Source organism: Pan paniscus, chromosome 8 (genome assembly GCF_029289425.2).
Source record: "Pan paniscus chromosome 8, NHGRI_mPanPan1-v2.0_pri, whole genome shotgun sequence".
NCBI lineage: Eukaryota > Metazoa > Chordata > Mammalia > Primates > Hominidae > Pan > Pan paniscus.
The window spans coordinates 74,122,205-74,150,067 of record NC_073257.2 but is presented as its reverse complement, the minus strand read 5'-3'; the positions used below and the strand labels follow the sequence as shown (position 1 = coordinate 74,150,067).

The 27,863-nt window shown below is 39.4% G+C and overlaps 1 protein-coding gene across 6 annotated transcripts in view; it reads right to left on the bottom strand.

Moving 5' to 3' along the window:
- Positions 1-27,863, bottom strand: part of ARID5B (AT-rich interaction domain 5B) — a 195,635-nt gene that overhangs the window by 149,779 nt on the left and 17,993 nt on the right. For all 6 annotated transcript variants that reach the window (XM_003830323.5, XM_063607428.1, XM_034930641.3 and 3 more), the window contains one exon: positions 6,622-6,847. In XM_003830323.5, coding sequence (XP_003830371.1) covers positions 6,622-6,847 — 226 coding nt within the window. The remainder of the gene's footprint in view (positions 1-6,621; positions 6,848-27,863) is intronic.

Below are 27,863 nucleotides of genomic sequence, written 5' to 3'. Positions count from 1 at the left end.
AGAGAAAATCCTTTGGAAAGTATCTTTACAAGTCTTTGATAAGTCTCGTATGTAATTAGTTTCCATGTTGAACTTAAGGATACTATAAAGGCCAAATTATTATTATTTTTTTTTTGAGACAGAGTCTCACTCTGTTGCCCAGGCTGGAGTGCAGTGATGTGATCTCTGCTCACTACAACCTCCGCCTCCTAGGTTCAAGCGGTTCTCCTGCCTCAGCCTCCTGAGTAGCTGGGACTACAGGTCCATGCCACCATGCCCGGATAATTTTTATATTTTTAGTAGAGATGGGGTTTCACTATGTTGTCCAGGCTGATCTTGAACTCCTGACCTTGTGATCCACCCGCCTTGGCCTCCCAAAGTGTTGGGATTACAGGCGTGAGCCACTGCGCCTGGCCCAAATTCGTTTTAGTTAGAAGGTTGTTCTGTAAGGATTCTTCATGATATTCATGAATAGTATAGTGCAACAATATATTATTTAAGAAACTTCTCAAGTTGCAGTGTTAAGAAAAATAGTAGACTTAGGCCAGCAATCCAAGCAACAAATACCTTCAAAAGACTCTTTAATATACATACAAAATTTAAATCTAGAAAGGAAGGAAGGATTGTCCCAGTAAGAAGGATGTCTTCCAAGCCTAGTAAATTCATTAGCAGTGAAAAGTCTCTATGACAAGATGTCAGCATTTAGCATGCTTCTTACAGACATTTATATTGTTTTCTTCAACAAAAAGTGAGAATCCTTCCCATGTCCACATCTCAGGAAGCTGCCTGACATATCAAACTCAAAAGTGATCTGAAACAACCATTTGCAATACGAGGCCTCCAGAATCTCCAAGCAAAAACTACAGCTAATTTTTAACCAAGAGTATTTGAGAGATCCTATACAACTGGCCACTTATGGCTCAGTTTATTTTGACAGAATTTTCAGGAGGATAAAAGTTTATAAAATATAAATATATATTAATATATAAATATATAAAATGTTTATGTTATATGGTATATATTACATACATTTATTATTTGAAATAAATATATATTAAAATAATAGTCATATATAATATGTATTTATATATATACATATAAACAAGCAAAAACCTGAAGGACTTTTATAATAGTTTTCTATTGAGGGAGACAGTAATGAGAGTAAACCCTGTTCTAAATTACTAGAATGTGTGTGTGATTAGGGAAATTCAAAAGGGACAAATAAGCTAACCTTGTACCACATGGCTCCCTATCATACAGAACCTGCTTCTGATAATAATAATGTACTAATAATATCACTTTAGACTTCAGTATCACAAATGTTTCCATAGATATTAACTAATTTGTTCTCAGTTGGTCTTCTCAAAAATCCAATGAGAAACAGCCAGGTACATATTATTGCCCATTTTAGACAAAACAAAGCTGAATGTATAAACAATATATCATTTAAGAAACTTCTCAAGTTGCAGTGTTATGGAAAATGGCAGAGTGAAACCAGCAATCCAAAGTAAAATATAAACAACAAATACCTTCCAAAGACTCTTTAATATACACATAAAATTTAAATCTACTTTGAGCCATTTGGTTGAACAGTTGTGTTCTTTTCATGTCACCTTAGAGTTGTATAATATTTCACTTTATCTCTGCAGCAATGATGTGAGTACAGATATTTTATTTTACATTTGAAAATCTCATTGTATTTTATCTTTTTTGTGGCTGAGAATTAAGAATTCATTGCTCTCATTAATAAAAGTTATTTCTCTTCACTGAAAAAAAAACAAAACAAAAAATACATACACATAAAATTTAAGTCTAGAAAGGAAGGAAGGATTGTTCCAATAAGAGGCATGTCTTCAAATCCTAGTAAATTCATGAGAGCACTCAGGTAAAAAATCATACAGTGTCTTCCAGTGACTTTTCCAGTGTTGACAGATCTACATGTAGAGCCAAGATTCTCCTGACAGCCCACCCTCTGCTCTTTTAACCCCACCATACTGTTGACTCCCAAAAAGTACAGTGAAAGTCCCAGCAACAGAAGAAAGGGGGAAGCTACTCTTTCTCAATTTGATGGGACAGATTTAGAAACAGAAATTGAACTGAGGGAACCCCCATCATTAAATTCAGCCAGACCCCCACACATAATCTTTGGGTCTTTTTTCTCAGTTTCAGCTCAGACTCCTCTATCTTTTCTTTCTTTTTCTAAAGACACATTTGGAGATGAAACCATTCATAACTGCCCATCCACAGACAGTTTGTGGCAGCATAATTGACAATGAGTCTGCTGCAAAAAAATGAAAATGCTGTTTTAATAACCTTGGCCTAAAATACATTCTGTTGTATGCCTCAAAGGGCTTCAATAAAAAGTCAACCTGTAGAGACATATTTTCTTGGCTTAAACAACAATCCAAAGCATATAAATGTAGTCCAACTATAATGACATATTTATAGGCCAATAAAGCTTACACTGCAGCTTTCATACTTTGCTTAAAGGAACTCTGTAAGAATCAGTGTTACATAAAATAATTTGATTTTTTTTTCAAACTATAGCCCAAGGAATAAAAAATGCAAGTTTGCTATGTTTAACTGATAGTGTTTATATTCCTTACTTGCTAAAAATTTCGTAAAATGAAATAATTCTTCATTTGACTACTTTCAACTGCCATACCAAATATGGGTATCAAGTCCACGTTATTATAAAAGCTAAGTACTGTAATTCTAAAGACAAAAATAAATAACTAGAGGCTTGTGTGGTGAATGATTTAATCAACCCAATTCTTCTGGAAAAACAGGTTCTTGTGTTCATTATGCTTATGAATAATACATTCCTTAACCCTCCTATTTTAACATAGTTATTTTTCTTTTTTTTTTTTAATAAACTTCAGTATGAAACAGTCTGAAAGAAGGTAAAATATCTCACTGAGTAAAGTCATAATTTGCATTGGTTTCATATTGAACTTTCTTTCTTTGAAAAGGACAAAGAGGAGGGAAGAGAATGAATGCACTTTACCACATTTCAGAAGTGTTTTTTAAGATTATTAGTTTTTCCACTATCCAGATCTGTAGTTTTAGTCATCAACCATTAAGAGTCTTAAATGAAAATTCTAGAGAGTTTTAAAAAGCAGAAAGATGACATCCTCAAATATTGTCTAAATGTGCTCCCTCAAGGGGGAAGGGGATAAAAAAAAATGAAAGAGTTGTGATTTGAATCAGAGCATTTATTGGAAGCTGCCATGTGGGGCAGAGTTTCTCTTTGTGGAGTATTAATTTGTTGGCAGACACACATTTGTGAGAACATTCTTGTTTTTTTTTTTTACTATTCAGAGAGAGACAGGAAGTGACACAAACTGGAATTAAAGCGAACTTATTCTACCTAAACACTAAGCAAGAAAAGTGCTTTAATGAGCTTTTATATTTTAAAATCCCTTCTCTAAGAACCAATCTAATTATTTTGTTATTATTCATGTTTCAACATTATGAAATAACTCAGTTAAAAAACGACAACATGTTGGAGTTTTACTTTATCCATAGAAAGGTGAGATCTTTCCGTTCTTTGCTTACTTCCACCAGAAAAAAAGGGGGTGGGCCTCAAATAATCTCACAGTTCATCTTCTTTCTTTGGTAAGAACAATGAGGAGTTGGAAGGGTTCTACAGAAGGAAAAACCTAATAAGTGTGTGAATTTCCATTAACAATGTGGTATTGGAGGTGGTTTCAGTGTGACCAACAGAAAAGGAGATAAGAAAACCACTGCGGAGAAAAAAGTACAGACAACAAATATTTTGATGTTATAGAAGAGGCTGAAGAGAAAGTTGTGGGGACAGGAATGTGTACAGAAAATGACACCCCCTATCTCCTCAATATAAATCCTGACAATGTAGACTTACAAACCTTAGATTAGGCAGATAATGGAAACTCATTACATTAAGGAAAGTTTTTGTTTCTCTTTCCACATTATTACAACACAGTGTGCATTCCAATTACAAAAGCTATTTGTCTCAAATTCCCCACAGTTCATAGCAACTGAGTAGAATTTCAAGGCCCTAAATTCTATCCTTAAAGGGGTATTTTACATTAAAAATTTTTTAAGTACATGGTGTTTCTTGTGCCCCAGGAGAGAGCCTCCCAATCAACTCTCCTGTTGATCATTTTCCCTTCTTCAGCACTAATCATAATGCTGTCTCCAAAATGAGACCAAAACAAACAAACGAAATCAGACTCAACCTAATAACCTTTTTTGTTTTGTTTTGTTTTGTTTTGTTTTTGAGACAGAGTCTCGCTGTTGTCGCCCAGGCTGGAGTGCAAAGGCGTGATGATTTCGGCTCACTGCAACCTCTGCCTCCCAGGTTCCAGCAATTCTCTTGCCTCAGCCTCCCAAGTAGCGGAGATTACAGGCCCCTGCCACCACACGTGACTAATTTTTGTATTTTTAGTAGAGATGGGGTTTCACCATGTTGGCCAGGCTGGTCTTGAACTCCTGACCTCAGGTGATCCACCTGCCTTGGCCTCCCAAAGTGCTGGGATTACAGGTGTGAGCCACCGTGCCCGGCCAGGAACCTTTTTATCAATACACATTCCTTGGCCTTTCCTTAGTCCTACTGAATGAAGAATCTAGAAAAGCTGGTCTCAGTAATCAGTATTGTTTTTTAAATTTCTTTCTTGAGTCTAATAAGCAACTAAATTTAAAAACCACTCATCTAGATTTTCCAGGCCAAACCACCTGCAAATACTGTGAATATTCACTATAAACCAATTTCTTCTGGAATCAACTGCAAAAAGGTAGAATACGGACCTTCTTTTTTTTTTAGAATCCAGGAGGATCAACCTTTTATTTCTTTGGGTGGAATTAAGAAATTAGACTTATTTTCCTGTTCATTAATAAATTATCCATTTTAAACACAATTTTAAACATAAACCTTGCTATAAATACTCTTGTTTATATGTGTGACATCAAGCTTAACCATCTACACATCCTTTTGTCCCCTGTGGGTTTCCTGTTTAATTTTTTATTAGTAACAGTATATTCCATAACACACACACACACAAAATTAAACAAACAAAAGAAAGGTTTTAATGTTAAGGAAAACATAAGACAATGGTAATACAACTTAGATCATACATTAGGAAAGTAACACAACAGATGTATTATTCAGCATTACCGCAAGTCATAAGACTAGTTATTGTGTGTTCACAAAACTGGGGGGTGTAACAGTATATATAGGAAGACTATCAAAAAACTCTTTGGCTTTAGAAGGAAAACCACTAGTCTAATAATTTTCTCTAAATGTGCAGGTGACAATCAGGCTGCCATATCTAAAATGTTACTGTCTGACATCAACCAAAAGATGCCAGGAAACTGTTGATAGTTAAACTCAAACTGCAAGAAAATATTAATGCTATTCCCAAAACACAGCACAGCTCATCACAAACCAGGGTCACATGAAAGCCACAGTCAGTTACTGGTGTTATTCAGTCTCTTTATGCCAATTAAAATAAATTGCCTAGGTTTGTTGTAATAGTTAAGTTCTGGGTTTAAAAAAAAAAAATCAGGAAGTTGTCACATTAAGGCATAAAATAGGACTGCAAAAATCAGCATTGTGCGCAAATGAAAGAAAAAGATGCCTTAATATGTTAAAGTGCAGTTCCTCTTTGCCTAAAGAGGAAATAACTAGTCTAAATCAGAGGACAACAATTTTCGTCTTGAACAATGCTAGGAGAATAAATCAGTGAATGACACGGGAATACAAACAGAAGAAAAAAAAAAGCAATGAAAGGACACACAATGTCACTGGAGAAGAAAGTGTTAAGAAAAAGCAATAGAATTAATTATGAAGCCCCTCCTTTATGCCAGTCGATGTGCTCTACCCCTTCTATCTCACATCTCACAATAACCCTGTAAAGTTCCCCTATTTTTTAGATGGGGAAACCGAGGCTTAGAAGTTAAATTATTTGCCTAAGGCCATACAGCTAAGTAAGCAGCAGAGTTAGTATGTAAACACCAATCAGCACAACTACTCCAAAGCCCAAGTTCTCCTTTAAACTTGCAGTGGAAGAGGGAAGGAAGCAAAAAAAAAAAAAAAAAATATATATATATATATATATATATATATGTATATATATATATATATAAAATTGATGGTACCACTGAACACTAAAAGATCAAGCAAACCTATGCCATTGGTTGCCAACCAGTGGATCCCCTGGCTTGACATTGTTCTCTTGCTCCACATTGAGGAACTCATCCCTTTTCCTCAGTTTGTTTTCCACTCAATGTAAAACATGAAATTGGGACATGGTGTTAATAGATGTCATACTACATACTTATAGCAAGTATTTAAACTCTTTATTAATTCAATTTTAGGTGCTCTAATTAAATTGTATGCCTTGACATCACACTGAAAATTGTTTAGAACCACTGTATCACCCCAGCACAAGGGTCCATACATAAAAGGTCCTTTGATCCAACAGGTAACACTCATCCCTTACCCATCCAGTCATCTCTCCATCCATATTCTTAGGACCCTTTGAGGTTAAAGAAATTTGAAATACATTTATATATAAATGATAGCGTTTCCAGAAAAATCTACAACCGAAAAGTTACTATATACGCCCACACATTAGATTTAAAATTACAAGTCATATTTACCCAGGTCTGCCTTCTCCTTGAGAACGTCTTTGAAGTTGAGTCCACTGTTTAGGGTTGACTGCCTGTACTTCAGCAGAGCTTCCTTCTGTCCATTCCTTCCCAAGGCCTCAGTTTTCACTGGTCCAGCGTGGAGGCCACATCTCCACTTGGAGAAATCAGAATGTACCCACTTGACCAGGTCTTCAAGCTTCACAATCACCTTTTCGGAAACAGCAATGACTTCATCCTACAAGAGGTGGTTGGGGAAGAACAAAAAACGTTATTTATAGGTTTGAGGGAAATGATCCACTCTCCACAAGGCCCATCTGAAATGCCATGTGAGTGGTTTAACCTAATGCAAGGAGACTGTGTGCATTCTGGTGACACAGAATCTTTAGTAACTCACTTCATTTCAATGGTTTTTCACTGCTAGTTGTTTAGTTAAGGAATAATTTTTATGTTTGTTATACAATTAGAAAGTATCCAAAAATAGAACAGTAATTCTAATAAGCCATTTTTAATGTTGATTGCCCAAGTTCACACTCTACCTAGCTGACCACTTGGGTGAAAGCTAGTTTTTAGGTGTAATTAATTGCAAATGTAAAAAGTGAAAGCTAGATGACTAATGGTGAGCCTGTCTCTACATAAATGGTCTAAGTAAATCTAGGATTCTTGGAACTCTGACTCACCCCCAAATTCCTATGTTTATGGTACATTTTCCCTTGGCTTATACACAAATATTGAATTTAACTTTTGTCCTAAAAATTAAATAAAACTGTGATGTAATCCCAAAAGAAATACTTCATAAATGTTATGTGCTTCCCACTGAAAGAAACTTACACATTCTCATGTTTCTCAAAAACTTTGTAAGCTGAGAAATGAACTGATTTTTTCTTTTAATACAGATGGGGTAGAGGGTGAGAGGGTGAGTGAGGAAAAAGTCTTTGAATTTAAGAGAAGTAGTTGAAATGCAAGTTTCTCCTCTGGATCATAAATTTGAATGTTAAGCATCTCTAATTGCTTCTAGGAAACAACCAACTTTTCTGACTCAGAATTAATTCAGCAAGATCTTTAATAGACATCCATACATGGCACAAAGGGAGGCCCCTTCACCCGAAGATTCTTTGGAAAAGGCTCAAGAAGATCATCTCACTGGGTTTTAAGTTAAGTTATTTAAGCATTTGACATTTCAACTTGAACTGACTTCTTTCATTTCTTTTATTTCACATTTCTGAAGAAAGCTTGGCTGTGAAAACCCCTAAGATTACAAAATCTTAGAAATATTTTTGACAAACAACAACAGGAAGATGTCTCAAAGCTATTAAACAAAAGGAATTCACAACTGATTTTGGCTAATTTTGCTATTAAACGTGACTTTTTCCTCCTCCCCCTGCCCCACCGACACACACACACACACACACACACACACACACACACACACACACACACACTCTTCTCCAATTCGAACAAAAAAAGGTTATTAGGGTAAGCTTCACATAATAAGAAGCCCTGGGTTGAGGGTTTTTTGTTTTTTTTTTTTCTGATGTTTTAAGGTAGGATCTAAAATTTCAATTTTCCTCATTGAGTTCCAAGCTGCTTCTGAGAAGAAAGTCTATTAGGCAGCAGCAGAGTAACAAATACTCTATCAAAAATGAAAAGTAAAACTTTAGTAATGGAATCCTTTCCCTTATCATGATTAAATATGAACTACCACTAAATGGGAGACAAAGTGGAAACTGTGTTTTTATCGTGCGCTCAAGAAAAAATTTGAGTACTTTATAAACAATGGGGCCCATTACAAAGTACCATTTCAACGGATGATTTCCCTCAGATTCACCACACCATCCTCTTGAAATAAAAGATCTGTAGTTGTCATGCATTTTATAGCTATTTCATGGTGATTATTAAATGTCAGAACAAAGTCAGGCTAGATATTGTTTCAAAGCATATGGGAACAGCTTCTGGACAGGTGACACCAGAAATCAAGTTTAGAATGTACTGGAAAATAATTAGGTGTATCAGTCTCAACATTAGTAAAAAGAGAATTTGGCAACATTTTGACTAAATACGGTTTCCCAGAAGAGACAAGTTTGTAGATGAGTGTTATTTTCAAATAGCTCTCTGATCAAATGATTATCATTTCAATTACTAGTTGCTTCAGATCTTTTCCAAGAAATGGCATGACTATCTCTGGATGGCTTACAACACCCTCCAAACAAATAGTTTATTAACCAAGAGAAAATACTATCCTTATGATGTCATTAATGAATAAACCCATCTTTTATGATTCAGTCTATAGCTTTTGTCCTCCCTTTTTCTCCCTCTCTCAAACAGATCTTTCATGAATACACACACACACATAAAAACAAATGCAGGAATTCACATAAACATGCATAAGCCATAAACCCAAGTTTGGCTTAATTGTGAAACCACCAGTATGTTTTACTGTGGATTCACAGAGAAACTGGCCCTGCAACATTGTCAAATGCCATAGAAGGAAATCTGATAAGGAGAGGAGGGGGAAACAGCAAGCCAACACCCCTCTCCCACCACAAGAAAACAAAAACTAGCTAACATATATATAGAAAATGTCTCAGGAAACATTACTTTGTGCACACAATGGCATAAATCACATGTTCGCATTTACTATTCTGAGCAAGTGCTGACTAAAGTTCCTAATACTCACCATTCTTGGGCAAGTCTCTATGTCTAAGAAAAGAATTTCAATAAGCTCATCTCATGATTACATTAGCTCTCTGCAAACTGAGAATTAGCACTGGATAAATATTGCTGATTTACTCTAATACAACACAAAAGGAACACAAAGAAATACACTTTGTTATTCTATTAATGTACCTTGGCTTTTCAATTAACCCAGCTCTTAATCAATATTTATGTAAGCTGTGTTGAGCCACGTTCTAAGTCCTTATCCTCTTTCGTCATTGTTTTAAACTGCCTATTTCTGTAATTTGGATTTAGTTTCTACCATTGTCCAAAAACAGCTCATTTAATCATAAATCCTCTAAGTCAAGAGGAGCTCACCCAGTCAAGAAGTCACAAACCAGTCAGCCCATGTGCATGGCGGGCCCTTCCAAGTGTTCTAAAACTTGGAAAACTTTAGGCAAAAATACCCAGACCTCAATCTTCTCTCATAAAATAAAATAAAGGCCAAAAAAATCAAAATAAAAAACAGTTGAAACTGATAGAAGCTGCCTTCTTCAGACAAGATGTAAAATCCCCACCATTCCCTATTGCATTGTATTCAGTCCAGTTTTCCCTTAACTATCTGGCCCCCGTGGGCGCCAGACATTTAAACTTGTAACATTGATTTAGTTCACCTTTCTCATTTTACTGATGAGGACAGTGAGTTTCAGTGACATGTCCAAGAACCAACTGACGGCAGGACTTGAACAAAGATCCAGGTTTCCTATCTGCCAAGACAGCATCTTGGACTCTGCAGCCAGATTGCTTGGGTTCAAATTCCAGCCCCGGAATTTACTTGCTGTGGAACACTGAGCAACTTCTTCAGCCTCCTTGTACTTCAAAGTTTTTTTTCTTTCTTTTTTTTTTTTTTTTTGTAGAAAGACAGTATAATAATTCTGTCTGCTTTGTCCAGCAGTAATTGCCAGGACTCAATGGGTTGATACAAATGAAGTAGCATGTCAGAATTAGCTATCATGATCATTGTTATTTCTTCTCTACATTGGTGTTTTCCAAACCGTGGCATGCAGAGATGATTTTAGATGGTTCACAGGTAAACTTTTAATTTAATTAAATTAATTTATTTATTTGAGACGGAGTCTCACTCTGTAGCCCAGGCTGAAGTGCAGTGGCACGATCTCAGCTCCTGCAACCTCTGCCTCTCAGGTTCAAGCGATTCTCCTGCCTCAGCCTCCTTAGTAACTGGGATTACAGGTGCCCGCCATCACGCCTGGCTAATCTTTGTACTTTTAATAGAGACATGGTTTCACCATGTTGGCCAGGATGGTCTCGAACTCCTGACCTCTGGTGATCTGCCTGCCTTGGCCTCCCAGGGCGCTGGGATTACAGGCGTGAGCCACCGCACCCGGCCCAGAAATAAACTTTTAAAATGTATATTAAGTTTTTCATTGCTTATTTGTTTTGTATTTACTATTTATGGGAAGGTGGTACTGGTTTTCTATTTATAGGAGATATAGCAAGTTTCCTCTTTAAATAAATTTAAGTTTAAAAAAAGGGCTAATTTGAACATAGGCATTAAGTAAACACAGGGAACATGTGGATATAGCCAGAAAAATAAAAGTCAAGATGCTATGAAAATAAAATTTGGAACAATGTGTTATATCATTGGTTTTCAAAGTGGGTTCAGAAACCCTCGGGAATCTCTGAGACCATTTCAGATGGTCCACAGGGTCAAAACAATGATCCTAAAACTACTAAGACATTACTGGCTTTTTTCACTCTCATCCTCTTTCAAGTGTATATATAGTAGGGTTTTCCAGAAACGATGTGACATGTGATATCACAACAGAGTGAATGCAGAAGGAGATATGAGAACTCCGCTCTCTATATAAAGCTAGACAGTAAAGAGATTTACAAAAAATGTAAAACAATGCCACTTTTCTTACTAATTTTTTGTTGTTTTTGAAAATATGGTTAACTTTCATAAAAAGTGCGTTACATTTACATAATGAGTTTATATTGCTATTTAATTTTATTTTTAAATTAACTTACAGTAAAATTTCCTTTTTTGGTGTACAGTTCTGCGAATTTTAACACATGGATAGATTCATATAACTACCACGACTATATTGTCAGGATACAGACTAGTCCCTCACCCTCAAAACCCCTCATATTAATTCTTAGTAGTCACCCTCTCCCTCCACTCCCCACCAGCTCCTGGCAACTACTGATTTGTTCTTGGTATAGTTTTTTCTTTCCTAAAATGTCATATAAATTGAATCATACAGTACAAAATCTTTGAGGCTGCTTCTTAAAGCAGCCTCAAAGAATAATGCCTTTGAGATCCATCCATCCATGTCCCTGCTTGTATCGATAGCTTATTCCTTTCTGCAGAGTTCTTATGTATCCATGGTATGTTTGTGTCCCAAAGTTTGTTTATCCACGCACTGACTGAGGGACATCTGGGTTGTTTCAATTTTGGTGATTACAAACAGAGCTGCTATAAATTTCCATGTACGGGCATACCTCTTTTTATTGTGCTTCACTTTACTGCACTTCACAGATATTGCATTTTTTACAAATTGAAAGTCTGTGGGAAGCAAGTTGTGCCAAGAAAGTCTATCGGCCCCATTTTTCCAACAGGAGGTGCTCGCTTTGTGTCTCCAGGTCACATTTTGGTAATTCTTGTGATATTTCAAAACTTGTCATTATTGTTATATCTAGTATGTTGATCTGTAATCTTTTTTTTTTTTTTTTTTTTTTAATCAGAGTCTTGCTCTGTTGCCCAGGCTGGAGTGCAATGGTGCAATCTCGGCTCACTGCAACCTCTGCCTCCGGGATTCAGACAATTCTCTTGCCTCAGCCTCCCGAGTAGCTGGGATTACAGGCATGTGCCACCATGCCCAGCTAATTTTTGTATTTTTAGTAGAGACGGGGTTTCACCATGTTGGTCAGGCTGGCCTCGAACTCCTGACCTCATGATCCACCCGCCTCAGACTCCCAAAGTGCTGGGATTACAGGTGTGAGCCACCGCACCCAGCCGATCAGTGATCTTTAATATTACTATTGTAATTGTTTGGAGATGCCACAAACCATGCAGATATAAGGTGGCAAACTTCACTGACAACTGTTTTGTGTTCTGACTGCTCCACTGACCTGCCTTTTTCCCCAGTCTATCTCCCTCTCCTCCTGCCTACCTATTCCATAAGACTTAACAATAATGGGCTAATTAATAACCCTACAATGGCCTCTAAGTGTTCAAGTGAAAGTAGGAGTCCCATGCCTCTCCCTTTAAATCAAAAGCTAGAAATAATTAAGCTTAGTGAGGAAGGCATGTCAAAACCCAAGAGAGGCTGAAAGCTAGGCCTCTTGCGCCAGTTAACCATGTTGTGAATGCAAAGGAAAAGCTCTTAAAGGAAATTCAAAGCACTACTCCAGTGAGCATACAAATGATAAGAAGGCAAAACAGACTTACTGCTGATATGGAGAAAGTTTTAGTGGTCTGGGTAGAAAGATCAAACAGGCCACAATATTCCCTTAAACCAAAGCCTAATCCAGAGCAGGGCCCTAACTCTCTTCAATTCTACGAAAGCTAAAAGTGGTGAGGAAGCTGCAAAATAAAGGTTGGAAGCTAACAGAGGTTGATTCATGAGGTTTAAGGAAAGAAGCTGCCTCTGTAACTTTCAAGTACACGGTAAAGCAGGAAATGCTGATGTAGAAATTGCAGCAAGTTTTCCAGAAGATCTAGCTAAGATAATTGAAGGTAGCTACACTAAACAACAGATTTTCAATAGAAGATGAAACAGCCTTATATTGGGCAAAAAAGACCATCTAGGACTTTCATAGATAGTGAGATGTCAATGCCAGCTTCAAAGCTTCAGAGGACAGGCTGATTCTTCTGTTAGGGGCTAATGCAGCTGGTGATTTTAAGTTGAAGCCAATGCTCATTTACCATTCTGAAAATCCTAGGGCCTTTCAGGATTATGCTAAATCTATGCTCTCTGTGCTCTATAAATGAAAAAACGAAGCTGGATTGAGAGCACATCTGTTTACAGCAGGGTTTACTGAAAATTTTAAGCCTGCTGTTGAGACCTATTGCTCAGAATAAGAGATTTCTTTACAAATATGACTGCTTATTGACAATGCATCTGGTCATCCAAGGTTCTGATGGAGATGTACAAAGAGATGAATGTTGTTTTTATGCCTGCTAACACAACATCTATTCTGCAGTCCATGGATCAAGGAGTAACTTTGACTTACGAGTATCATTATATAAGAAATATACTTTATGAAGCTATAGCTGCCACAGTGATTCCTCTGATAGATCTAGGCAAAGTAAACGGAAAACCTTCTGGAAAGCATTCACTATTCTAGATGCCATTAAGTACATTCAGATTCATGAAAGTGGGTCAAAACATCAATATTAACAGAAGTTTGGAAGAAATTGATTCTCACCCTCATAGGTGACGACTTTCAGGAATTTAAGACTTCAGTGGAAGAAGTAACTGCAGAGGTGGTGGAAACAGTAAGATAACTAGAATTAGAAGTGGAGCCCAAAGATGTGAATGAATTGCTGCAATCTCATGACTAAACTTGAACAGATGAAGAGGAGCTACTTCTTATGAATGAGTAAAGAAAGGGGTTTCTTGACATAAAATCTACTGTTGGTGAAGATGCTGTCAACAATGTTTTTTTGTTTTGTTTTGTTTTTGTTCTTTTGAGTTGGGTCTGGCTCTGTTGGCCAGGTTGGAGTGCATTGGCACCATATGGCCTGAACTCCTGGCCTCAAGCTATCTTCTCACTTCAGCCTCCCGAATAGGTGGGACTACAGGCCTGGCTAAATTTTTAAATTTTTTTTTAGAGAGGAGTTTCACTGTGTTGCTTAGGTTGCTCTCAAACTCCTAGCCTCAAGCAATCCTCTTTCCTCATCCTCCCGAAGTGCTGGGATTTGTGAACATTGCTGAAATGACCACAAAAAATTCAGAATATTACGTCAAGTTAGTTGATAAAGCAGTGGCAGGGTTTGAGAGGGTTGACTCCAATTTTGCAAGAAATTCTACCTGTGGGTAAAATCCAATCAAGCAGTACTGCATACTACAGAGTAATCTTTCGTGAAATGAAGTGTCAACCAATGCATGGCATTTTAAGAAATTGTGATTTTGAGACCAGCCTGGGCAACATGGCGAAACTGCATCTCAACAGCAACAAAAATTAGCCAGGTGTGGTGGCACACACCCATAGTTCCAGCTACTCAGGGGCTGAGGTGGAAGAATCACTTGAGCCCGGGAAGTCGAGGCTGCAGTGAACCATTAATGCACCACTGCACTCCAGCCTGGGTGACAGAGTGAGATTCTGTCTCAAAAAAAAAAAAAAAAAAAAAAAGAAAAAGAAAAAGAAAAAGAAAAAAGAAATTGCCACAGTCACCCTAACCTTCAGCAACCACGACCCTGATCAGTTAGCTGCCATCAACATCAAGCCCAGATCTTCCACAAGCAAAAAAAATTACAACTTGCTGAAGACTCAGATGATCTTTAGCATTTATTGGCAATAAGGTATTTTTAAATTATGGTATGTACTTTTTTTTTAGACATATTGCTAACGCACATTTAGCAGACTACAGTATGGTGTAAATGTAACTTTTATATGCGCTAGGAAACCAAAACAGTCATGTGACTAGCTTTATTGCGATATTCATTTTCTTGCAGTGGTCTGAAACCAAACCTGCATTATCTCTAAGGTATGCCCGCACAGGTTTTTGTGTGAACCCATATTTTCAATTCGATTGCTGAGTCATATGGTAAGTATGGATGTAATTTTTCTACAGACTGCCCAACTGTTTTCCAGAGTGGCTGTACCATTTTACATTCCCAACAGCAATGCATGAGAGTTCCAGTTGCTCCCCATCCTTGCCAGTACTTGACACTATCACTGTTAATTGATTATTAATAATTAATAATTATTATCCTAATATGTATGTGGTAGTTTCTCATTGTGTTTTAAATGGTCATCTCTCTAATGACTAATGATGTCAAACATCTTCTTCAGGTGCTAACTCACCAACTGCATGTCCTTTTTGGTGAAATGTGTGTTTAAGTCTTCTGCCCATTTGGTTATTTGTTTTCTTACACTTGAGTTTTGAGAGTTCTTTTAACTTTTTGTCAGATATGTGGTTTGAAACCACTTTCTCCTATTTTGTAGCTTGTTTTAAAATTCTCGTAATAGTGTCTTTCACAAAGCAAAGGTTTTATATTTTGATTAAGTCCAGTTAGATTTTTTTTCTTTTATGGATTGTGGCTTGCCATTATATCTATGAACTCTTTGCCTATCCCAGGTCATAATGAGTTTCTCCTATGTTCTGTTCTAAAAGTTTTATAGGTTTACATTTTACTTTTAGGAATATGATCCATTTTCACTTAATTGTGTATAAGTTATGAGGTTCAGCTTGATGTATTTTTGTGCATGTGGATGTCATAATTTTTAAATGAATTAATAGATATTTTAAAATTATTTCTCAGCTTTAATTCCTACTGTAGTAAATATCAGTAGGTATAACCTACATAAACAAAAGCTCCTTGGGGCCCTCAATAAGTTGAGTGTAAAGGGTCCTGAGTCCGAAACTTTGAGAGCCATGGTATTATGTCACTAACCCAAGGCGTTTTCTTATTCTTCAATTTCTTTAACTTCTTTGTAGCATTTGGTAATGAACAACCCTAATTTTGACTTGAAACTCTCCTTCCTGTTAAGAACTGTGAAGGGTCTGAGATTTTTACCCTTTTTGCAGACGTCCAAGTTCACCTGCCAGTTTCATGGATGTTGGCAGAAGCCATGAGACTCCTGGCCAGAGACAAAAAATGGCTTATTACTCACAGTAATAGCAATAGTCAATGTACCAGCATTTGTGGTGGTTCTTTAATACTCAATTCCCAAAAGGAGATGTGAAGAGGGATAGATGATACCTTTTCACACAATGGGGTGCACTACCGGAGAAGAGTCCTGAGCATAGAGAACCTGTATCTTATTTATTTATTTATTTATTTACTTATTTATTTATTTTTTGAGGCGGAGTCTCGCTCTGTCGCCCAGGCTAGAGTGCAGTGGTGCCATCTCGGCTCACTGCAAGCTCTGCCTCCCGGGTTCACGCCATTCTCCTGCCTCAGCCTCCCGAGTAGCTGGGACTACAGGTGCCCGCCACCACACCCGGCTAATTTTTTGTATTTTTAGTAGAGACGGAGTTTCACCGTGTTAGCCAGGATGGTCTCGATCTCCTGACCTCGTGATCCGCCCACCTCGCCCTCCCAAAGTGCTAGGATTACAGGTGTGAGCCACTGCGCCTGGCCGAGAACCTGTATCTTTAATACCGGACAGTAAGCATGCCTGCTCTTGTTCTAAAGAAAAACACTACCTTTGTCTTCCAATGCTATTCACTATATAAAGATCTTTGAAAAGACAGTCCAGAACACAGACAGTCAGTGGCTTTGCTCACAAGATGTGTACATATGCAAGAGACCCTTGGAGAACACCTACCCAACATCTATCACCTCTACATTTCTTTGCTTTATTCAATTTCTCTTCTTCCTCATTCCATCTCCCAACTGGGAAAATGTATGAAACATATACTTAGATGCAATCTGGGATGTGGTCTTCTTTCTCTGCATATCACTCCTTAAAGAAATCATTCTCTATGGGGATTCCAATGCTCACCTCTAAAGCCCATGACTACATTGTACTGTTTGGTTCCAAAAATTCATCCACACTCTAGTCCCTTGTTATCAATTTGGATGCCTCAGAGTCAACTCAAGCTCAGCGGAACTGCACAGCCTTCCCTTTGACTTACTTGTAAGAAAATATCTTGCCTGGTACAAGGAGACTTTAACACTTCCCAACTGTGGCTAACCTCTCCATAATATCTATTCTTCCTTTCTAATAATAAACTGCTAAATTGCTGGGTGGAGAATAAAGGCGTCGTTTTTCTGCTTCCTTTTACAGCCAGGTGCAGTCACGTGACCAAATTATGACTACAGGATGTGAGTATTAGTGATGTCCTTCCCGGATGTAATTCCCTCAAAGGGAATAAGTGTAGCTTTGGACCATAAGAATGAGGGCAAATTGCTCAGGAGAAAAAGGAGCCCAGTCCCTAGACAACCTCACAGAGCAAAGCCACCACACTAGCCCTGTGAGCCATCTACGTCTGTACCATGATAAGAGATTTATGAACTCCCAATGTATGTAAGCAACTATAATATATGAGTCTCTGTTACACACAGCTGAACCTATATCCTTACAAATATGGCATCCCTCCGGAGAAAGAACATGAACTTTTCTTATCATACTATGTTGTACCCAGTAACAGATCATTGGTAAGGAGAGCTATAATCACCTAGCGTCCCAAGGACAATAAATGCACAAGTGTAATATCAGACGGGTTGGCAAGGAGGGGATGGAACAAGAACAGGAAAGCGTGGCATACTCACCTCAATCTTCCCTGAACATCCCAGGCTTTCAAAATGTACTTTGTAGCATTTGAAACATGATAAATGTTGGGAACACAAAAACAACAATATGAGGTATTAGCTAAATAAATTGTGACACCGAAATACTAGTCCAACTAGTTGCATGAGGGTGGCAAACTTTAATCAAGATAGAAATTAAAAATGAAGGAACTCTGTTAAGAGTCAACTTTTAGACAGACTAACTACAACCACTTCAGCTTGTGTCCTGACGGAACCATTCCTGGCAGGTGCATGTGCCTCTGGTGTGCACCAATGGAGACGGGTAGGGGGAAGAATGTACCACCTCGAAGCCTGGGTGGTTTGGCCACTCCCTTGCTTTCAAGCCTCCCTCAGACACACTGCAATTTGAGGTACGTATCAGTTTGCCCAACTGTTCTCCCCATTACACATTAGTGTATTCTGCTAATGGGATATCTACAGAGGGAGTAAAAAGGTTTCACACTACAGATAAGTAGTTGCCACTTGGAATCCAAGAAAGTCAGAAAAGACAGGATGGTAATATGGATCAAACAAGATGAAGCTTTCACTGGTCAGTGGTGAAATGAGAAAAATGGGGACAATGCAGTCAAGCTTCATTAAGCTAAACTTGCTAGATTTCAAGGACTCTCCTTGTATCAGTCAGAATCCCAACAGGAAACCAATGGAATACTTGAGTAATAATAATTCAAGTTGGGGGGCGGGTACGGTGGCTCATGCCTGTAATCCCAGCACTTTGGGAGGCCAAGGTGGGTGGATTGCTTGAGCCCAGGAGTTCAAGATCAGCGTGTACAACATGGCACAACCCAATCTCTACAAAAAATACAAAAATGAGCCAGGCATGGTGGCAGGTGCCTGTAGTCTCAGCTACTCAGGAGGCTGAGATGGGAGGATCACCTGAGCCCAGGAAGTTGAGGCTGCGGTGAGCCATGATTGTGCTACTGCACTCCAGCCTAGGTGACAGAGTTGAGACCCTGTCTCAATAATAATAATGATAGTAATAATAATTCAAGGGGAGGTTTTACACTGGAACAAGTGACAGAGGTGTTGGGATGTAAAGGAAGCATAAGAGATACACAGTACAGGAACCTGGGCTAGAGCAGCTCAGCCATCACCACTCCTGGGCTAAAGGGCCGCAGCGGGGTGGGAGTGATTACCAGAATAGAGAAGACCCTTCTACCAAACACAATGACTCTTCCTTAAAGGGATGCCACCAGCCTGAAGGGACCAGCCTGAAGGGAAGCAACAGGGAATAAATACCTGCCTCCACACTTCTCCCTTCCTCCCGCTCCCAGCACCTCTATGAGTAAACCCCACTGGAAACCACAACGCCCAGGGCCTCTGTTAATGGAGCCCGCATAGGTCAGCCTCCCAGGGCAGAAAGCAGAGAAAAGAAAGGAGGGGCCCTGATATGGAGGGACTCCACACACTCTCCGCTGGAGACTTTTATCCCTTCTTGTTTCTTTCATGTGGTATTATAATATCCTTTATTTTCTCTGAAATGATGATATCAAAAGATGCTGGTAGTTGTTTTTGAATGTCCTTATTAGGCAAAATAAAAAGCTATCTCATCTAAGTTGGTCCCTGAACTGGGACTTACTGTTCTTATTACCCGTGACATAATGTTAAATCTTTATTAGGCACTAGTATTTGATGCTGAATTGCATAATTCTGTCTTCTACAGTAAACACCTCAATTGCAAATATTTTTTAGAGGCAGGTTTCCTTGCCTAACTTCCACTTCTCTTGTACTTCCCAAAGAGCCAAGGCCTGTGTTGGGCCCAAAGCACCAAGTGCTTATTTTAATGGTACATCATCTCTGAATGTTCCATGTTGGAAGAAACTAAGGGAGAGCTGAGAAAGCCCTGGCTTTTGAGTCTGATGGACTGAGGTTCAAGTGCAGCTCTACTGTGTTATTTTAGCCTATTTTCCTCATTTTTTAGATGAGACCCTGGCAAGTCTATGTTATTCTTGGACTTGTCAAGGTCTCATATTAAAAAAATGGGGAAAATAGGATAAAGTAACTAACTACATAGGGTAGTTAGGATGCTGCAATTGTTACAATACAATGGTCAACACAGAGTAGGCATCCATGAAATAATGGTGATTACTATTATATATTATCTCTTGAGCAGAAAATGAAGGGAGGGCAAGTGGGATTCAAATGTCCCTTGTGGGTAACTGTGCATGTTCCTAACTCTTCTTAATTCTTTGTCTAGGAACAATAATGGTCCTGTACCTCCTGCTGGGTATCTCCAAGGGAAGGTTGGACCAGAAGACAATTATTAGATTGCTGTAAAAGTCATTGTGGTTTTTGCCATTACTTTCAATGGCAAAAACCGCAATTACTTTTGCACCAACCTAATAATAAGCTTGAGGCCAGGCACGGTGGCTCACGCCTGTAATCCCAGCACTTTGGGAGGCCGAGGCGGGCAGATCACGAGGTCAGGAGATCAAGACCATCCTGGCCAACACGATGAAACCCCATCTCTATTAAAAACACAAAATACAAAAAACCCCAAAAACTAGCTGGGTGTGGTGGTGCATGCCTGTAGTCCCAGCTACTTGGGAGGCTGAGGCAGGAGAATCACTTGAACCAGGGAGGAGAAGGTTGCAGCGAGCCGAGATCGTGCCACTGCACTCCAGCCTGGTGACAGAGCGAGACTCTGTCTCAAAAAAATAAATAAATAAATAAAATATAACAACAATAATAATAAAATTAAATACCTGGGTTTCTCATCCTCCCCAGCTCTCAAGGACACAGCTGCAGAAAACTCAGAGATGCTTTACTTGACACAGACACTAGTCTACGAATTTAATAGACATTATCCCATCTAATCCCTATAAGGACTTTCTGAGGTAGGTGGTCTTAACTCATTTTAGAGATGAAAAAACTGGAGTGGAACCAGAAACCAGCATGGTAGCATCATCTTCTTTCTGGAAAACTGGTCATTTAAACCTTGACAGTAGTCACATCCCAACCTACTCCCTCCCTGGGACAAATGCACCTTTCCCCACCTCCTGCCAATTCCCTGGGGTGAATGGGATTTCAAGTCACTTCACAAAAAGGATTTTAATTTTTAATTTTTATCGTGTTTTTGTTCCCAAAGAAAGACGGCAGAAATCACCACTCATGTGCTAGTTAAAAATGTAAAGAATTTTCTGTTGTCAGAGCAATGAAGATAGACTCTGAAGTATGTGCTAAGATTTAATTTGACTCCCTTAACATGATGAAATGATTTGCCATGGAGGCTCTTTAGTGTATTGGGTTCTAATTTCCCAAGCTAGCCCCTCCTCTTCCAACCTTTTCCATCCTGCTCACCAGATCTTTGATGCCTGTGGCTCGATGAATTTTGGAAATCCATCCGGGCACAAGAGGAGGGAGTAAACAAACAGAAGATTGCTCTGAGGCACGCTTTGTCAAATGTAACGCGACCATCCTTCATGGTTATAGCCAACGGCATTTGCGTATCAAACAAGTAATTCAAAAATCCTAAACATTTTATGTTCCTAAATACATTTTTAATACACACTAATCTAAAACCTGGTCGGCTGCAGCCTGCTCCCCTGACCATCTCCAGAGAAAGTCCTAGAAACACCCTCTCATAATTCCCTGTTCCATTTCTTTCCTCTTGGGCTTACCATGCATGTACCTTTTTCCTCCCTAAAATTAAAGACAACTTACACAGAGAGCAGAAAATTGCATCCCAGTGTCCTACATACTTTCTCTCTAAACAGTCAAGCATTTGATATGCAAAGAAGAGGCTTTACTTATATCAGTGTTAGTTAAGCCTGCCTACTTTTTCTCTGGCCAAATTAATAGGGTGTAAACTCCATGGTCTATTTTTTTTTTAACTCCTTTCAGGTTGCCATAATAAAAGCTAGCTTGGCACCCAGTTAGCTCTGGCCATTAAAACATTAACAAAGAAGATAAATGAGCCCAATTCCAGTGTTATGCTCAGTTAAGCCATATGTAAGAACACCCAATAAAAGCAAAAACAGTAACAATAAAGCCCAAACCCAACCACCACCCAATCCGGAATGACTCGACCATTACTTTAACATCTGATTTTTTTGACCATTTAATTTTTTTTTTCTTGGAGACAGAGTCTCTGTCGCCCAGGCTAGAGTGCAGTGGTGCGATCTCTGCTCACTACAACCTCTGCCTCCCGGGTTCAAGTGATTATCCTGCCTCAGCCTCCCGAGTAGCTGGGATTACAGGTATGTGCCACCATGACCAGCCATTTTTTGTGTTTTCAGTAGGAACAGGGTTTCACAATGTTGGCCAGGCTGGTCTCAAACTCCTGACCTTTAAGTGATCCACCCGCCTCAGCTTCCTAGAGTGCTGGGATACAAGCATGAGCCACTATGCCCAGCCTTTTTCATCCACTTTTGCAGGCACATGACCTTCTGCCCAGGTACATCGTCCAGCAGAGTCTATCCCATAAAGACCCTCAAAGGAAGAAGAAAACCCTTGGCCCCTGTTGGTGTATGAAAATCTGAATTATTAAAGCTTACTGGTCATCTGGCACAGAGTCTCAATATACCGTTGCCATTAATTAGAAGAGCAGTCTTCCGAGAATCACTGACAGCCTTATGCCTATTTAGGACACTTTAATGTACAAACCGAGTAAATCTTCCTGTTTTCTGTAGCCTCTGTTTAAACATAAACATATGATTTAGACACACTCCATTCTTGTTAAATTTTTTTACTCTGTTCACTTAGCACAGTTCACATTATGATCCTCACATGTACAAAGGCAGTGGCATAATTTGAGACCCATAGCTTTATTTAATAATGTAATTATCCTATATTGGATTACTTAAACGGACTTTGTATTTATAAGTTCTAGTTTTTCCTAGACTAGTGATATGCTCTGCTGCAGTAAATGATTCAGGCTTCAGTCAAAAGCCCTAAATTCAGTTTGGAAAAATATTGAGTGTTTTTCAATAAGCCAGGATTAATGCAAAAGCCAATTTGCAACCACAGTTGGTGCTCTTTCTACTCCTGTTCAACGACTGTGGTGTGGAGGCCAACACAAAGGACAGACTCAAGCAACTACAACCGCCTGAGTCCAACTCTTTTGCCTCCTCGGGGAGGTTGTATAAGCCAGAGAATACAGCCTAACTTTTCCTCAAGACATGCTTTCTAAAGGTGGGGCTGAAAACTTGTGCAGCTTTCCATGCCCTGTGCTCTGCATCCTTGCAGGTGGAGCTTAAAGAAAGAATGAATAAATGAATGAATAGATGCATACTACTAAGCATCCTGACAAAACAATCACAGGAGGGAATCCAGGAGGAGCCATCTCTGCCACCTTTAAGAGAGCATTCACAAGCTGAGCTTCATCCAATGTTGTTGTCAGGAGAGATTTTGTTCTAGCTTTTCCCAAACTCAATTCAATCTGATCCAATTACCTTGTATTGACTCTCTGCTCTGTGCCGAGCACTGGGCTGAGTATCAGCTACAGAGATAAGGATGGATAAGACATGGTGCTGCCCTTCAGAAACACACAGCGCCCAGGCAGAGTCTCCTGCTCCTTTCCTGGGAAGTGCAGCTCACACTCCTTCTAGTCCTTTGTCAGAGAGTTCACTCACTCTTTCATCTTCAGTGTTGCAAGCATCTATTCTGAGCTGTGCTAGGCACTAGGAACAGCTGGGGAACAAGCCTCTCTGAGTCATACAGCAGCCAAGGTGGGGGAGATGGACAGTAAACGTAAGCCCTTAGCTAAATGTGGTTTATATAATGAAAAATGGTCATAAGTGATTTTATCAGTTCAACAAATATTTATTGAACACCGACTCTATGCCAGGCACTGGGGTTACAGCCAGGAATAAAACAGACAAAACCCCTACTCCTCTAGAGCGGATAGTCATGTATGTGTGGACTGGGTAGAAGAGCCAGATAGTAAACAAAATCGGACGCAAAAGGACGAGAAGAGGCATTGATGGGGCAAGGGGTGGAAGCGGGGATGACTGAAATTGAGTGGTCAGGAAAGGTCTATCTGCTCAGACCCTGAGAAAGAAAAGGAAGCAGCCAAGTTAAGAGGTGAGGGAAGATGGGGAAGAACACAGGACACTGTGGGCAGAGGGAACAGCACACGTGAAGCCACTGGGAGAAACGTGGTACATGGTTACACTTAAGGCTAAAAAAAGAAAAACATACAACATGCCCCATGTGTATGTCTTACTGCTGATGCATGCTCCTCAATTTGAATCCAGACCCCTTTTCTTTAAGTTCCCACTAGGTTTAACGTGGAAGCCACCCCATAAATCAATTTCCATTATTAAAAATTAACCAGTATCACTGAACATCATTATGCATTAAAAAAACATTGGCCAGAATCTGTTTAATACTACCTTTTTCTCAAAGCTCTGATGCCTACATATGTATGTTGTGAGCACTTGGCTGAAGACCAAACTGCACACTTCCAGAAAGAAAGATCAATGAGTCTTCTCACAAAACAGTTAACTTGCACAGAATTTAAAAGATGGCAGACCAGCTGCTCTCCTGACGTATACACAACGTGGAAGGAGGGCCAGGAGATGCTCACCTCTTGTAGATACACTCATGAGAAACACACCTGGGACAAGAATCCCTCTCATGTGGATTTTTAGGTCTTCTTTCCATGGGCGTATGCCAACATGATTTAAAGCCTCTCCTCAACCACTGTGCATGAAACATACCTATTTTCTTTTTTTTTTTTTTTTTTGAGACGGAGTCTCACTATATCACCCAGGCTGGAGTGCAGTGGCATGATCTCGGCTCACTGCAACCTCCGCCTCCCGGGTTCAAGCGATTCTCCTGCCTCAGCCTCCCAAGTAGCTGGGACTACAAGCATGTGCCACCACGCCCAGCTAATTTTTGTATTTTTAGTAGAGACAGGGTTTCATCATGTTGGCCAGGCTGGTCTTGAATTTCTGACCTCAGGTGATCCACCCACCTTGGCCTCCCAAAGTGCTGGGATTACAGGCGTGAGCCACCACACCCAGCCCAAACATGCCTATTTTCTTATGCATTAAGGAGCCTGTTTATATCAGCTACAGGATCCTCCTTCCTCATTTCTCTCTGCCGATTTCTCATCTAACCAGACACAATGCCCTTTCCAGCAAAACTCTCCAAATGCAATGATCAAGACATTAGATGTAAAAAAGACCCGATATGGCTTGTTGACATGCTGTAAGACTAACAGATCTTCAAAAGATTAGGCAATCTGCAGTCTACTGTGTATGTCATCTATAGTTATATGCCCTGAAGAGCGGGGAGATATTTGGGAGGAACCATCCAAGGAGACTGTATCAAAAAATTAGCCGGGGACAGTGGTGCACGCCTGTGGTCCCAGCTATTTGGAAGGCTGAGGTGGGAGGATCGCTTGAGCCAGGGAGGTCGAGGCTGCAGTGAGCCGTGGTCACACTACTGCACTCCAGCCCAGTTGACAGAGTGAGACTCTGTCTCAAAAATAGATAAACAGATAAATAACGAATAAAAGAGAAAAAAGGAAAAAAGCAAAACAGAGTAAGAAGAATACCTTTCAACCCTCATCAGATGAGCTGTACACTGAAGTGATTGGCTCTGTTGCCAGCTGTAATAGGTGGCCTCGAAGATGGTCCCCTGAGATTATATGCAACCTCGTAATAATCTCCTGCTCTTGAGTGTGGGCTAGACAATAATGCCTCACTTCTAACAAACAGAATTAGGCAAAAGTGATGGAATGTCACTTCCAGCATCAGGTTATAAAAGGACTATGGCTTGTGTCTCATTCCTACACCTTACACTCTGAGGGGAGTCCGTTGCCATGTTTGAGTTGCCCTATGGAGAGGCCCATGTGGCCCAGCAAGGAAGCCAGGGAGACCCAGACCCACTGCCTGAGAGGAACTGAGGGCCTCAGTCCAACAGCCTGAGAGATCTGAGACCTGTCAATAGGCAAGTGAGTGGGCCTGAAGTATTAATAGATCCTCCCTCTACAGAGCTTTCAGATGGCCACAGCTGGGGAGGACACCTTGACTGCAGCTTTGAGAGTCCCTTAGCAAGAGGCACCCAGCTAAGCCTTACTCAGACTTGCCACCCACAGAAACTGTGGATAGTAAGTGTTGTTTTAACAAGACACCAAATCTGGGGTAATCTGTTACACAACAATAGATAACCGATACAACCATCTTTAACACAGGACACATTTACACACCATTGTGTGACAATAAAATACAATTTGTAAAATGAGGTGCTAAATATGTTTCAAGTATGCCTAGAAATTAGATAATTTTCTGCAGAGATGACAACAAACCAATATTAAATACTTCATGCAACTGCCTAAATCCTAAATCAACTGCCTGTATGAGAGATCTTTCGTTTTGGAGGGGTATCGATAGAAATTTCTAAGAATACTATCTAACAATGTGAGTGTATTTTTCAGTATGAAAGAGGCCATATAATCTTGCCAAGTATGGCTAACTTGAACATGTTTGATCTCCTCTAACTAGAGAGAAAGAAGCTGATTTTATTCATCCCTTTATCACCCCCCGTAGTACCCTGGTACATCCTAATAAATATTGATTGAATTTAATTGAATAAAAGGTTATAGTCAAAGGCCCATATTTAAAAATATAAATGTTATATTTTTTCAAGAGCAATATTATGTTATGCCCTTAACTACCATATGAGAATTCCAAGCCCCATCTTCCTTTTTTTTCCTTCTACTAATTTAAGAGTCATCTTTTATTTGGGAGGCCGAGGCAGGTGGATCACCTGAGGTCAGGAGTTCGAGACCAGCCTGGCCAACATGGCGAAACCTGTCTCTACTAAAAATACAAAAAAAATTAACCAGGCGTGGTGGCACACGCCTGTAATCCCAGCTACTCAGGAGGCTGAGGCCTGAGGAGCATCACTTGAACCCAGGAGGCGGAGGTTGTAGTGAGCCGAGATTGCGCCATTGCACTCCTGCCTGGGCAACAAAAGCGAAACTCCGTCTCAGGAAAAAAAAAAAAAAACAAAGATTCATCTTTTAAAGACCAATTAGAAAAGTCAGCTGGCACAGCTGAGCAGTTAGAACTGTATTAACTGTAAGTACAATCTGCAGACCCTGTCCTCCTGTCCCCCAATCTTCATGGCCAAGATTGAAGCAAGATTCCTCTTGGCTTAAGCAGAGAAAAAAAAGGACACACAAAAAGCCTGTAAAGATTAAGGCAAAAAAAAAAAAAAAATTAAGACAACTGAGATATCTCAATATTCTGACATGCTGAGAATGTTTTTACTCCACTGCCTCAAGGGGTCATTTAAGGAATTCTGGGGGTCAGGAGTGATTTGAACACCTGCTTGGCTGTCTCTTGAATTACTGATCTAGTAATATCAAAAATGTGGAGTGAGAAAGAGGACCTATAATGTAAAGAAATAAAAGCAAACCCAGAGCTTGTTGATAATTTTTAAAGACACCACCATTTATGTGATTCATACGATCTGCATTAAAAAAAAAAAAAACTTCAGTCTTTTTACTAGAGCCCTCTTTCTTGTCTGTCCAGATAGTTAGGGATGCATATTTTATAACCAATGCATTGTTCCTAAAAACACACTCAGCCCCCAGGAGCACAAAATACTATTAGACTATTAAGGAGAATATTCACAAGGAACAGATTATTTCACTTAAGAAATATTGAATTCAGTTATTTTTTCTGTATTTATAACCCATATATTTTGGAATCATTTGGCGAGGAGACTGAGTACTACAGCAGTGTTTTCATCTGAATTCTAGTGATCTGATATACACTGTGGGATTAACCCAAAGCAAAAGGATTTAATGGCCCAGCAGGCTACCTCTATTTGGAAGATCCTTCTGAGATTCCCCCCAGCCATTTTGGCTGGGACCTTTCCCTTTACATGGTCTGGCTGATGCTTTTTGCATCTTTCAGAGTTGGATTGGAATACACCCTCTACCATGAGCATCCCCAAATGAGGAAGACGGTGGGGTGGAAGGGGACAAAGGGATGAAGCAAATTTTCAAGTTAGGGGTGTTTTTAAGAAAAGAAAATACAGGAAACTTTTTTGAAATGGAGGAATAGTGGGTATATTTAAAATGAATTCAATGTTTTGCACATTTTGCAGATCAACACCAGGTTTCCTGATGGTTGC